Genomic DNA, 12,254 nt, shown 5'->3' on the forward strand with positions numbered 1-12,254 from the left:
CCCCCCCAGCCATTGCCCTTTTAAGAACATCCCAAGGGTGCAAACCGGGATGCGGCCCCTTTAAGAACATAAAAGGTGCGTTGCCCCTTTAAGGCCCCACCCTGGGGTGTTGCCCCTTTAAGGAGTCATTGGGACGGGGAAGCCCCGCCCCCCCGTGGCAAACCCCGCCCACCCCGCGCAGGCCCCGCCCCTTTCCCCACCTCGCTGCTGTTCCCGCCCTCCTGGATCTGCTCAATCAGCTCCCAGGGCATCGGGGTCAGCTGGGGGCAAAGGGCAAAGGTCAAGGGGAGCATCACCCCTCCCCCCAAAACACCCCCAATGGCCCCGCCCCCAGCCCCTCCCCCCACCCCATTTCAAAGCCCCCAGACCCCCCCCCCAGCCCCTCCCGAACTCCTGGGTCCCTCCCGAACTCCTGGGTCCCCCCAACCCCCGCAAAATGGGACCAAACTGGACCCAGCATGTGGGTTTTGGGGACTCCCCATATTGGGGACCCCCCCATATTGGGGACCCCCCCATATTGGAATCCCCAAATTCTTGGGACCACCCCATATTAGGGACCCCCCATGTTGGGACCCCCTGTTATTGGGGACCCCCCCTACTGGGATCCCCCCATATTGAGACACCCTTATTGGGACCCCCCCATATTGGGACCCCCCCATATTGGAATCCCCCCATATTTAGAACACCCCATATTAGGGAACCTGTTATTGAACACCCCCCTTCTTGGGACCCCCCCTATATTGGGGACCCCCCCATATTGGGGACCCTGTTTTTTGGGAACCCCCCATATTGGGACCCCATTATTTGGACCCCCTGTTATTGGGAACCCCCACTACTAAGACCCCCCCCTTATTGGAACCCTGTTATTGGGGACCCCCCCATATTGAGACACCCTTATTGGGACCCCTAGTTATTGCGGACCACCCTATATTGGGACCCCATGATGGGCGCCCCCCTTATTGGGATCCCCCCATATTGGGATCCCCCTGTTATTGGGACCCCCCATATTGACAACACCCCATATTGGGACCCCAGACTCCTGGGTCCCCCCGAACTCCTGGGTCCCCCCCGAACTCCTGGGTCCCCCCGAACTCCTGGGTCCCCCCCGAACTCCTGGGTCCCTCCCGCACTCCTGGGTCCCCCCCGAACTCCTGGGTCCCCCCCGAACTCCTGGGTCCCTCCCGAACTCCTGGGTCCCCCCGCACTCCTGGGTCCCTCCCGAACTCCTGGGTCCGTCCCGAACTCCTGGGTCCCTCCCGAACTCCTGGGTCCCCCCGCAGTCCCGGGTCCCCGCTCACCTGCCCCTCCCCCGCGCTGGGGTCCCTCAGCCCCATCTCGTCTCCGTAGTTGAGCGCGGGGGGGCCCGGCAGCGCCCAGAGCAGCAGCAGCCGCCAGGGGGCGCCGGAGCCGCCCAGAGCGTGACGGTGCGGGGACCCCACCTGCGGGGGGCGCTGTCAGCACAGCCCGGACGCCTGGGTCCCCCCCGAACTCCTGGGTCCCCCCCGCACTCCTGGGTCCCTCCCGGACGCCTGGGTCCCTCCCGAACTCCTGGGTCCCCTCCCGGACGCCTGGGTCCCCCCCGAACTCCTGGGTCCCCCCCGAACTCCTGGGTCCCTCCCGCACTCCTGGGTCCCTCCCGAACTCCTGGGTCCCCCCCCGAACGCCTGGGTCCCCCCCCGAACGCCTGGGTCCCCTCCCGGACGCCTGGGTCCCTTCCCGAACGCCTGGGTCCCCTCCCGGACGCCTGGGTCCCTTCCCGAACGCCTGGGTCCCCTCCCGGACGCCTGGGTCCCCTCCCGAACGCCTGGGTCCCTCCCGGACGCCTGGGTCCCTCCCGCACTCCTGGGTCCCTTCCTGAACTCCTGGGTCCCCCCCGAACTCCTGGGTCCCTCCCGCACTCCTGGGTCCCTCCCCAGGGGGTCGGTTTTGGGGTCACTCACGCTCCATCCCAGGTGGATTTTGGGGTCGGTGAGAAGGTCGATGACGTCATCGATGGGGGCGGGGCCGGGCGGGAACTGGCCAATGAGCAGCTGCCCCTCCCCCGAGACGTTGAGCGCCCGGCGCAGCCCCAGAGGATCATGGGAACGGGAGCCCAGCACCAGCACCCTGGGGGCGGAGGGCAAAGGTCAGAGGTCACGGGGTCAGAGAGGTCACAGGGGTCACAGGGTCATAGGGGTCATAGGGCTCACTGGGGTCAAAAAGGTCACGGGGTCAGGGGGTCACTGGGGTCAAAGAGGTCACGGGGTCATAGGGGTTATGGGGTCACTGGGGTCAAAGAGGTCACGGGGTCATAGGCGTTATGGGGTCACTGGGGTCAAAGAGGTCACGGGGTCATGGGACTTACGGGGGTCACATGGGTCACAGGGGTCAAAGATCACAGGGGTCATGAGGGTCATGGGGTCACTAAGGTCAGGGGGTCACAGAGGTCAAAGAGGTCACAGGGGTCATGAGCGTCGGGGGTCACAGGGGTCAGGGGGTCACAGGGGTCAGGGGGTTATGGGGTCAGGGGGTCACTGGGGTCATTGGGTTATGGGGTCAGGGGGTCACTGGGGTCAGGGGTCACTGGGGTCAGGGGGTCACTGGGGTCAGGGGGTCACAGGGTCATTGGGTTATGGGGTCAGGGGGTCACTGGGGTCAGGGGGTCACTGGGGTCAGGGGGTCACTGGGTCACTGGGGTCAGAGGTCACTGGGGTCACTCACCCCCCCAGTTTCTCCGTCAGGTTCCTCCATTGGGCCACCAGCTCAGGCTGGGGGAGGGGCCGGGTCAGTGACCCCCAGTGACCCCATCCCCCCATTCCTGCCCCATAGAGACCCCCACCCCCCATTCCTGCCCCATAGAGACCCCCCACCCCCCATTCCTGCCCCATAGAGACCACCCATCCCCCATTCCTGCCCCATAGAAACCCCCAACCCCCATTCCTGCCCCATAGAGACCCCCCATCCCCCATTCCTGCCCCATAGAGACCCCCCATCCCCCATTCCTGCCCCATAGAAACCCCCCATCCCCCATTCCTGCCCCATAGAGACCCCCATCCCCCATTCCTGCCCCATAGAGACCCCCGACCCCCATTCCTGCCCCATAGAGACCCCCCATCCCCCATTCCTGCCCCATAGAGACCCCCCATCCCCCATTCCTGCCCCATAGAGACCCCCCATCCCCCATTCCTGCCCCATAGAGACCCCCCATCCCCCATTCCTGCCCCATAGAGACCCCCCATCCCCCATTCCTGCCCCATAGAGACCCCCCATCCCCCATTCCTGCCCCATAGAGACCCCCCATCCCCCATTCCTGCCCCATAGAGACCCCCATCCCCCATTCCTGCCCCATAGAAACCCCCCATCCCCCATTCCTGCCCCATAGAGACCCCCCATCCCCCATTCCTGCCCCATAGAGACCCCCCATCCCCCATTCCTGCCCCATAGAGACCCCCCATCCCCCATTCCTGCCCCATAGAAACCCCCCATCCCCCATTCCTGCCCCATAGAGACCCCCATCCCCCATTCCTGCCCCATAGAGACCCCCGACCCCCATTCCTGCCCCATAGAGACCCCCATCCCCCATTCCTGCCCCATAGAGACCCCCCATCCCCCATTCCTGCCCCATAGAGACCCCCCATCCCCCATTCCTGCCCCATAGAGACCCCCGACCCCCATTCCTGCCCCATAGAGACCCCCATCCCCCATTCCTGCCCCATAGAGACCCCCACCCCCCATTCCTGCCCCATAGAGACCCCCATCCCCCATTCCTGCCCCATAGAGACCCCCCATCCCCCATTCCTGCCCCATAGAGACCCCCCGACCCCCATTCCTGCCCCATAGAGACCCCCCATCCCCCATTCCTGCCCCATAGAAACCCCCCATCCCCCATTCCTGCCCCATAGAGACCCCCCATCCCCCATTCCTGCCCCATAGAGACCCCCCATCCCCCATTCCTGCCCCATAAGTGTCCCCCTGCCCCCATTCCTGCCCCATAAGTGTCCCCCCCTGCCCCATAAGTGCCCCCCCCGCCCCCCAAGCGTCACCTCCAGCTCCTCGACGGCGTCCAGGAAGATCCCGCCCAGCCCCCGCTGCAGCCAGACGGACACGGCGCCCTGCACGGACACACGGACACTGACCCACGGGACCCATAGAGACCCATAGTGACCCAGAGAGACCCACGGGACCCATAGGGACCCATAGAGACCCATAGGGACCCACAGGGACCCATAGGGACCCACAGAGACCCACAGAGACCCACAGGACCCATAGAGACCTATAGAGACCCATGGGACCCATAGAGACCCACAGGACCCATAGGGACCCACGGGACCCATAGAGACCCACGGGACCCATAGAGACCTATAGAGACCCATAGTGACCCACAGAGACCCACAGGACCCATAGAGACCCATAGTGACCCATAGGGACCCATGGGACCCATGGGACCCATGGGACCCATAGAGACCCATAGAGACTCCAGACACCCATAGAGACCCATAAAGACCCATAGAGACCCATAGAGACTCCAGACACCCATAGAGACCCATAGAGACCCATAGAAAATAACAGAAACCCATAGAGACTGATACGGACCCATAGAGACCCATAGAGACCCATAGAGACCTATAGAGACCCATAGAGACCCGTAGAGACCCGTAGAGACCCGTAGAGACCCGTAGAGACCCGTAGAGACTCCAGACACCCATAGAGACCCATAGAGACCCATAGAGACCCATAGAGACCCATAGAGACCCATAGAAAATAACAGAAACCCATAGAGACTGATACGGATCCATAGACACCCATAGAGACTCCAGACACCCATAGAGACCCATAGAGACTCCAAACACCCATAGAGACCCATAGAGACCCATAGAGACCCATAGAGACCCATAGAGACCCATAGAGACCCATAGAGACCCATAGAAAACAACAGAAACCCATAGAAACTGATACGGACCCATAGAGACCCATAGAGACCCATAGAAAATAACAAAAAGCCATAGAGACTGATACGGACCCATAGAGACCCATAGAGACCCATAGAGACCCATAGAGACCCATAGAAAATAACAGAAACCCATAGAGACTGATACGGACCCATAGAGACCCATAGAGACCCATAGAAAATGATACGGACCCATAGAGACCCATAGAGACCCATAAAGACTCCAGACACCCATGGAGACCCATAGAGACCCATAGAGACCCATAGAGACCCATAGAGGCTGATACGGACCCATAGAGACCCATAGAGACCCATAGAGACCCATAGAGACTCCAGACACCCATAGAGACCCATAGAAACCCATAGAGACTGATATGGACCCATAGAGACCCATAGAGACCCATAGAGACCCATAGAGACTCCAGACACCCATAGAGACCCATAGAAACCCATAGAGACTGATATGGACCCATAGAGACCCATAGAGACCCATAGAGACCCATAGAGACCCATAGAAACCCATAGAGACCCATAGAGACCCATAGAGACCCATAGAAACCCATAGAGACTGATATGGACCCATAGAGACCCATAGAGACCCATAGAGACTCCAAACACCCATGGAGACCCATAGAGACCCATAGAGACCCATAGAGACCCATAGAAAATGATACGGACCCATGGAGACCCATAGAGACCCATAGAGACTCCAAACACCCATAGAGACCCATAGAGACCCATAGAGACCCATAGAGACTGATATGGACCCATAGAGACCCATAGAGACCCATAGAGACCCATAGAGACTCCAGACACCCATAGAGACCCATAGAAACCCATAGAGACCCATAGAGACCCATAGAGACCCATAGAGACTCCAAACACCCATGGAGACCCATAGAGACCCATAGAGACCTATAGAGACTCCAGACACCCATAGAGACCCATAGAGACCCATAGAGACCCACAGAGACCCATAGAGACCCATAGAGACTCCAGACACCCATAGAGACCCATAGAGACCCATAGAGACCCATAGAGACCCATAGAGACCCATAGAGACTCCAGACACCCATAGAGACCCATAGAGACCCATAGAGACCCATAGAGACCCATAGAGACCCATAGAGACCCATAGACTGACCCATAGAGACCCATAGAGACCCATAGAGACCCATAGAAAATAACAGAAACCCATAGAGACTGATACGGATCCATAGAGACCCATAGAGACCCATAGAGACCCATAAAGACCCATAGAAAATGATACGGACCCATAGAGACCCATAGAGACCCATAGAGACTCCAAACACCCATAGAGACCCATAGAGACCCATAGAGACCCATAGAGACCCATAGAGACCCATAGAGACTCCAGACACCCATAGAGACCCATAGAGACCCATAGAGACCCATAGGGACCCATAGAGACCCATAGGGACCCATAGGGACCCATAGGGACCCATAACCTCCAATCTCCCCCTATCTCCCATAACCGCCCCATAGCCGCCCCCCATTCCCCCTTAGTGCCCCATAACCGCCCCATAGCCGCCCCACATGTGCCCCATAACCACCCTATAACCGCCCCATATCTGCCCCCCATCTGCCCCATAACTGACCGGGAGCTGGGAGGTGAACCGGGTCCTGTTGGCCCCGCCCCACGGCTCCGCCCCCCAGGGGTCGGGGGTCAGATCCACCAGCACCCGCAGCCCTGGGGGTCACAGGGTCACGGGGGGGCCCCAAACCCCCCCATGGGGTCACCCCCGAATTTGGGGACCCCCCCACATCCTGCCCCCCCCCCCAATATTGGGGTCCCCCCATTTCAGGGTCCCCCCCAGATCTCAGGGTCCCTCCCCATTATTTCAGGATTCCCCCCTCCATTTGGGGGACCCCCCCATCTTGGGGTCTCCGCCCATTTTGAGCCCCCCTCCATATTTCAGGATCCCCCCCATTTTGGGGGCCCCCGCCCCATACTTTGGGGTCCCCCCCATTTCAGGATCCCCCCTATTTTTGGGGTCCCCCCCATCTTGGGACCCTTCCCATTTTGAGGTGTCTCCCCCATATTTTGGGCCCCCCCCCCCCATTTCAGGATCCCCCCATGTTCCGCCCATTTTTGGGGTCCCCCCCATCTTGGGCCCCCCCATTTTGGGGTGTCCCCCCCCCCCCATATTTCAGGCCCCCGCCCCATTTCGGGGTGTCCCCCCCATTTCAGGATCCCCCCATTTTTGGGGTCCCCCCCATTTTCAGGGTTCCCCCCCATCTTGGGGTCCCCCCCCATCTTGGGGTCCCCCCCATTTTCGGGTTCCCCCCATCTTGGGGTCCCCCCCATTTTCAGGGTTCCCCCCATCTTGGGGTCCCCCCCATTTTTGGGTCCCCCCCCCATTTTCAGCGTCCCCCCCATCTTGGGGTCCCCCCTCCATTTTGGGGTGTCCCCCCCATTTCATGACTCCCCCATTTTTGGGGTCCCTGCCATCTTGGGCCCCCCCCCCCCCAGTTTGGAGTGTTCCCCCCCATTTTCAGCGTTCCCCCCCATCTCAGGGTCTCCTCCCCATTGGAGGGTTTCCCCCCCCATTTTTGGGGTCCCCCCCCATTTCGGGATCCCCCCATTTTGGGGTCCCCCCCCATTTTTGGGGTCCCCCCCCCACCTTTCTCCTGCGCCGCCCCCAGCAGCTCCCGCAGGTCCCCGAGCGTCCCCAGGGCGGGGTCCAGCTGTTCCAGCGGCTGTTCCGGGGGCTGTTCCGGCGGGGGGGGGCGCAGTGGGGGGTGCAGCGGCCCCAGCACCAGCCCCCCCGCCCCCAGCCCCGTCACGTGACCCAGGTGGGCGGAGACCCCTGGGGACCCAAAACAGCGCTGACCCCAGCTGACCCCAAAGTGACCCCAAAACCAGCACTGAACCCCAAAGTGACCCCCCTGAACCCCCAAATCAACCCTGAACCCCAAAACCAGCACTGAGCCCCAAAACTGACCCCAAAACCAACACTGAGCCCCAAAACTGAGCTCATGGACCCCAAAACCAGCACTGACCCCCAAACTGACCCCAAAACCAGCACTGAACCCCAAAGTGACCCCAAAACCAGCACTGAACCCCAAACTGACCCCAAACTGACCCCAAAACCAACACTGAGCCCCAAAACTGACCCCAAAACTGACCCCAAAACCAACACTGAGCCCCAAAACTGAGCTCATGGGACCCCAAAACCAGCACTGAACCCCAAAACTGACCCCAAACTGACCCCAAACTCAACACTGAGCCCCAAAACTGAGCTCATGGGACCCCAAAACCAGCACTGAACCCCAAAACTGACCCCAAACTGACCCCAAACTCAACACTGAGCCCCAAAACTGAGCTCATGGGACCCCAAAACCAGCACTGACCCCCAAACTGACCCCAAAACCAGCACTGAACCCCAAAGTGACCCCAAAGTGACCCCCCTGAACCCCCAAATCAACCCTGAACCCCAAAACCAGCACTGAGCCCCAAAACTGACCCCAAAACTGACCCCAAAATCAACACTGAGCCCCAAAACTGAGCTCATGGGACCCCAAAACCAGCACTGACCCCCAAAGTGACCCCAAAACCAGCACTGAACCCCAAACTGACCCCAAACTGACCCCAAAATCAACACTGAACCCCAAAACTGAGCTCATGGGACCCCCAAACCAGCACTGAACCCCAAAGTGACCCCAAACTGACCCCAAAACCAGCACTGAACCCCAAAACTGACCCCAAACTGACCCCAAACTCAACACTGAGCCCCAAACTGACCCCAAAACAGGCACTGAACCCCAAAACTGAGCTCATGGGACCCCATAGCCCCTTTAGCTCACTATTTGGCAGCCCCATTGCCCCCTATAGCTCACTATTTGGCAGCCCCATTGCCCCCTATAGCTCACTATTTGGCAGCCCCATTGCCCCCCAAGGCTCACTATTTGGCAGCCCCATAGACCCCAAGGCTCACTATTTGGCAGCCCCATTGCCCCCTATAGCTCACTATTTGGCAGCCCCATAGCCCCCCAAGGCTCACTATTTGGCAGCCCCATAGACCCCTATAGCTCACTATTTGGCAGCCCCATTGACCCCTATAGTTCACTATTTGGCAGCCCCATAGCCCCCCAAGGCTCACTATTTGGCAGCCCCATTGTCCCGTATAGCTCACTATTTGGCAGCCCCATTGCCCCCCAAGGCTCACTATTTGGTAGCCCCATCGCCCCCCAAGGCTCACTATTTGGCAGCCCCATTGCCCCCTATAGCTCACTATTTGGCAGCCCCATAGACCCCTATAGTTCACTATTTGGCAGCCCCATAGACCCCCAAGGCTCACTATTTGGCAGCCCCATTGCCCCCTATAGCTCACTATTTGGCAGCCCCATAGACCCCAAGGCTCACTATTTGGCAGCCCCATTGCCCCCTATAGCTCACTATTTGGCAGCCCCATAGCCCCCCAAGGCTCACTATTTGGCAGCCCCATTGCCCCCTATAGCTCACTATCTGGCAGCCCCATCGCCCCCCAAGGCTCACTATTTGGCAGCCCCATTGCCCCCTATAGCTCACTATTTGGCAGCCCCATTGCCCCCCAAGGCTCACTATTTGGCAGCCCCATTGCCCCCTATAGCTCACTATTTGGCAGCGCCATAGCCCCCCAAGGCTCACTATTTGGCAGCCCCATTGCCCCCTATAGCTCACTATTTGGCAGCCCCATAGCCCCCCAAGGCTCACTATTTGGCAGCCCCATTGCCCCCTATAGCTCACTATCTGGCAGCCCCATAGCCCCCCAAGGCTCACTATTTGGCAGCCCCATTGCCCCCTATAGCTCACTATTTGGCAGCCCCATTGCCCCCCAAGGCTCACTATTTGGCAGCCCCATTGCCCCCCAAGGCTCACTATTTGGCAGCCCCATTGCCCCCTATAGCTCACTATTTGGCAGCCCCATTGCCCCCCAAGGCTCACTATTTGGCAGCCCCATAGCCCCCCAAGGCTCACTATTTGGCAGCCCCTGACCCCCCTGAACCCCCAAATCAACCCTGGACCCCAAAACCAGCACTGAACCCCAAACTCCTGGGTCCCTTTTTGGGGGGGGGGTCACTAATAGGGGGGCCCCCCCCCTCCCCAAACTCCTGGGTCCCTTTTTTTGGGGGGGTCAGTAATAGGGGGGCCCCCCCTCTCCCTCCCGAACGCCTGGGTCCCTTTTTTGGGGGGGTCACTAATAGGGCCCCCCCCCCCCCCTCCCGGGTCCCTTTTTGGGGGGTCACTAATAGGGGGGGCCCCCCCCTCCCTCCCGAACGCCTGGGTCCCTCCCCTCCCCCCCTTACCTTTGAGATCCCCTCCGAAGGGTTTCGGGGGGGCCCTGTAAAGCGCCCCCATTTGCCACCAGAGCGGATTTTGGGGTTCGGGGGGGTCACAGCGGGGCGCTCGGGCCACGATGGCGGCGGCCGCCCCCACCATCCCCAACCAGCCCCCCCAAAACAGCACCAGCAGCAGCGCCCGCGCCCGCCTCCAGGGGGCGCTGCCGGCCGCCCGCAGCACCTCCTCCTTCCCCAAGCCCGTGAAACGGGGGGCCCCCCCCGCTTTGGGGACCCCCCAACATCGGGGGGGCCCCCCCTAAATCCTCTTCGTCCTCCTCGGGGGGGATTTTCACCATTAAACCGTTTTTCTCGGTGATTTGGGGGGCAGGATCGGGCCCCTGGGGCTCAGGATCGGGCCCCTCGCTGGGGTGGGGGGGGGCAGGATCGGGCCCCTCGGTGCCATTTTGGGGGGGGGATCCCCCAATTTCTGCGGGTTTTTCGGGGTCCAGCGTCGCCAGTTCCACGTCGCGGGGGGGGGACGAAGGTTCCATCACCTGTGGGGGGGGGACACCCCAAAATTCATTAATTGTTCTTATGACCCCCCCAAAATTCATTAATTGTTCTTATGACCCCCCCAAAATTCATTAATTGTCCTTATAGCCCCCCAAAATTCGTTAATTGTTCTTATAACCCCCCCAAATCCATTAATTGGCTTTGGATCCCCCCAAAATTCATTAATTGGTTTGGACCCCCCAAAATTCATTAATTGGGTTTGGACCCCCCCAAAATTCATTAATTGGTTTGGAACCCCCCAAAATTCATTAATTGGCTTTGGAACCCCCCCAAATTCATTAATTGTTCTTATGACCCCCCAAAATTCATTAATTGTCCTTATAGCCCCCCAAAATTAATTAATTGGCTTTGGAACCCCCCAAAATTCATTAATTGGTTTGGAACCCCCCAAAATTCATTAATTGGCTTTGAACCCCCCCAAAATTCATTAATTGGTTTGGACCCCCCCAAAATTCATTAATTGGCTTTGGACCCCCCCCAAAATTCATTAATTGGTTTGGAACCCCCAAAATTCATTAATTGGGTTTGGAACCCCCAAAATTCATTAATTGGTTTGGAACCCCCCAAAATTCATTAATTGGCTTTGGACCCCCCCAAAATTCATTAATTGGCTTTGGACCCCCCAAAATTCATTAATTGGCTTTGGAACCCCCAAAAATTCATTAATTGGCTTTGGAACCCCCCAAAATTAATTAATTGGTTTGGAACCCCCCAAAAATTCATTAATTGGCTTTGGACCCCCCCAAAATTCATTAATGCTCCTTATAACTCCCCCACAACATCAGGACCCCCCCCAATTAATTAATTCACTTTGTACCCCCCCCAAATTAATTAATTCACTTCTTATTCCCCCCTTCTGAATTAATTCATTCACTTTGTTCCCCCCCAAATTAATTAAATGATTTTGTACCCCCCGATTAATTGACTTTGTACCCCCCAAATTAATTAATTCACTTTGTACCCCCCCCCGAATTAATTGATTCACTTTGGTCCCCCCCAAATTAATCAACTTTGTACCCCCCCCAAATTAATTAATGGACTTTATACCCCCCCAATTTACCAATTGACTTTATAACACCCCAAATTAATTAACTGACGTTGTACCCCCCCCCAATTAATTGATTCACTTTGTAACCCCCCCAAATAAATGAATTGACTTCATACCCCCCCCAGGACACCCCAATATTCTTAAAGGGGACTTGAGGTCCTGCCCTGATCCCCAAGATTTGGTGCCCCCCCCCCAGCACCCCAAAGCTTTGGGGGACCCCCCCCCCCGAACCCCAATAGCTTTAGCCCCCCCCCAATATCCCCGGACACCCCAAAACCCCCCCGAGAGGATTTTGGGGAACCTGAGACCCCCCCAGGGGACCCCAAAATCCTCAGGGGGGTCCCAAGGAGCCCCCCATCCCACCCAACCCCCCCGGGGACCCCAAACCCCCCCCCGGACACCCCAAAACCTCCCAGGACCCCC

General features: G+C 58.8%; 1 protein-coding gene across 1 annotated transcript; it reads right to left on the bottom strand.

Annotated features, from left to right (window-relative positions):
- Positions 1-200: 200 nt before the first annotated feature.
- On the bottom strand, positions 201-10,760 carry LOC309451920 (amino acid transporter heavy chain SLC3A2-like; the record flags this gene model as incomplete). Its single annotated transcript, XM_082076618.1, has 8 exons — positions 10,238-10,760; positions 7,573-7,758; positions 6,547-6,638; positions 4,023-4,091; positions 2,701-2,747; positions 1,941-2,106; positions 1,299-1,439; positions 201-260 (listed from the first exon to the last, which is right to left on the bottom strand). Coding segments are annotated over exons 1-8 (894 nt in total), but the record flags the coding sequence as incomplete, so codon positions are not given.
- Positions 10,761-12,254: the final 1,494 nt, after the last annotated feature.

This window comes from Streptopelia decaocto (assembly GCF_964273445.1).
Source record: "Streptopelia decaocto genome assembly, contig: HAP1_SCAFFOLD_2376, whole genome shotgun sequence".
NCBI lineage: Eukaryota > Metazoa > Chordata > Aves > Columbiformes > Columbidae > Streptopelia > Streptopelia decaocto.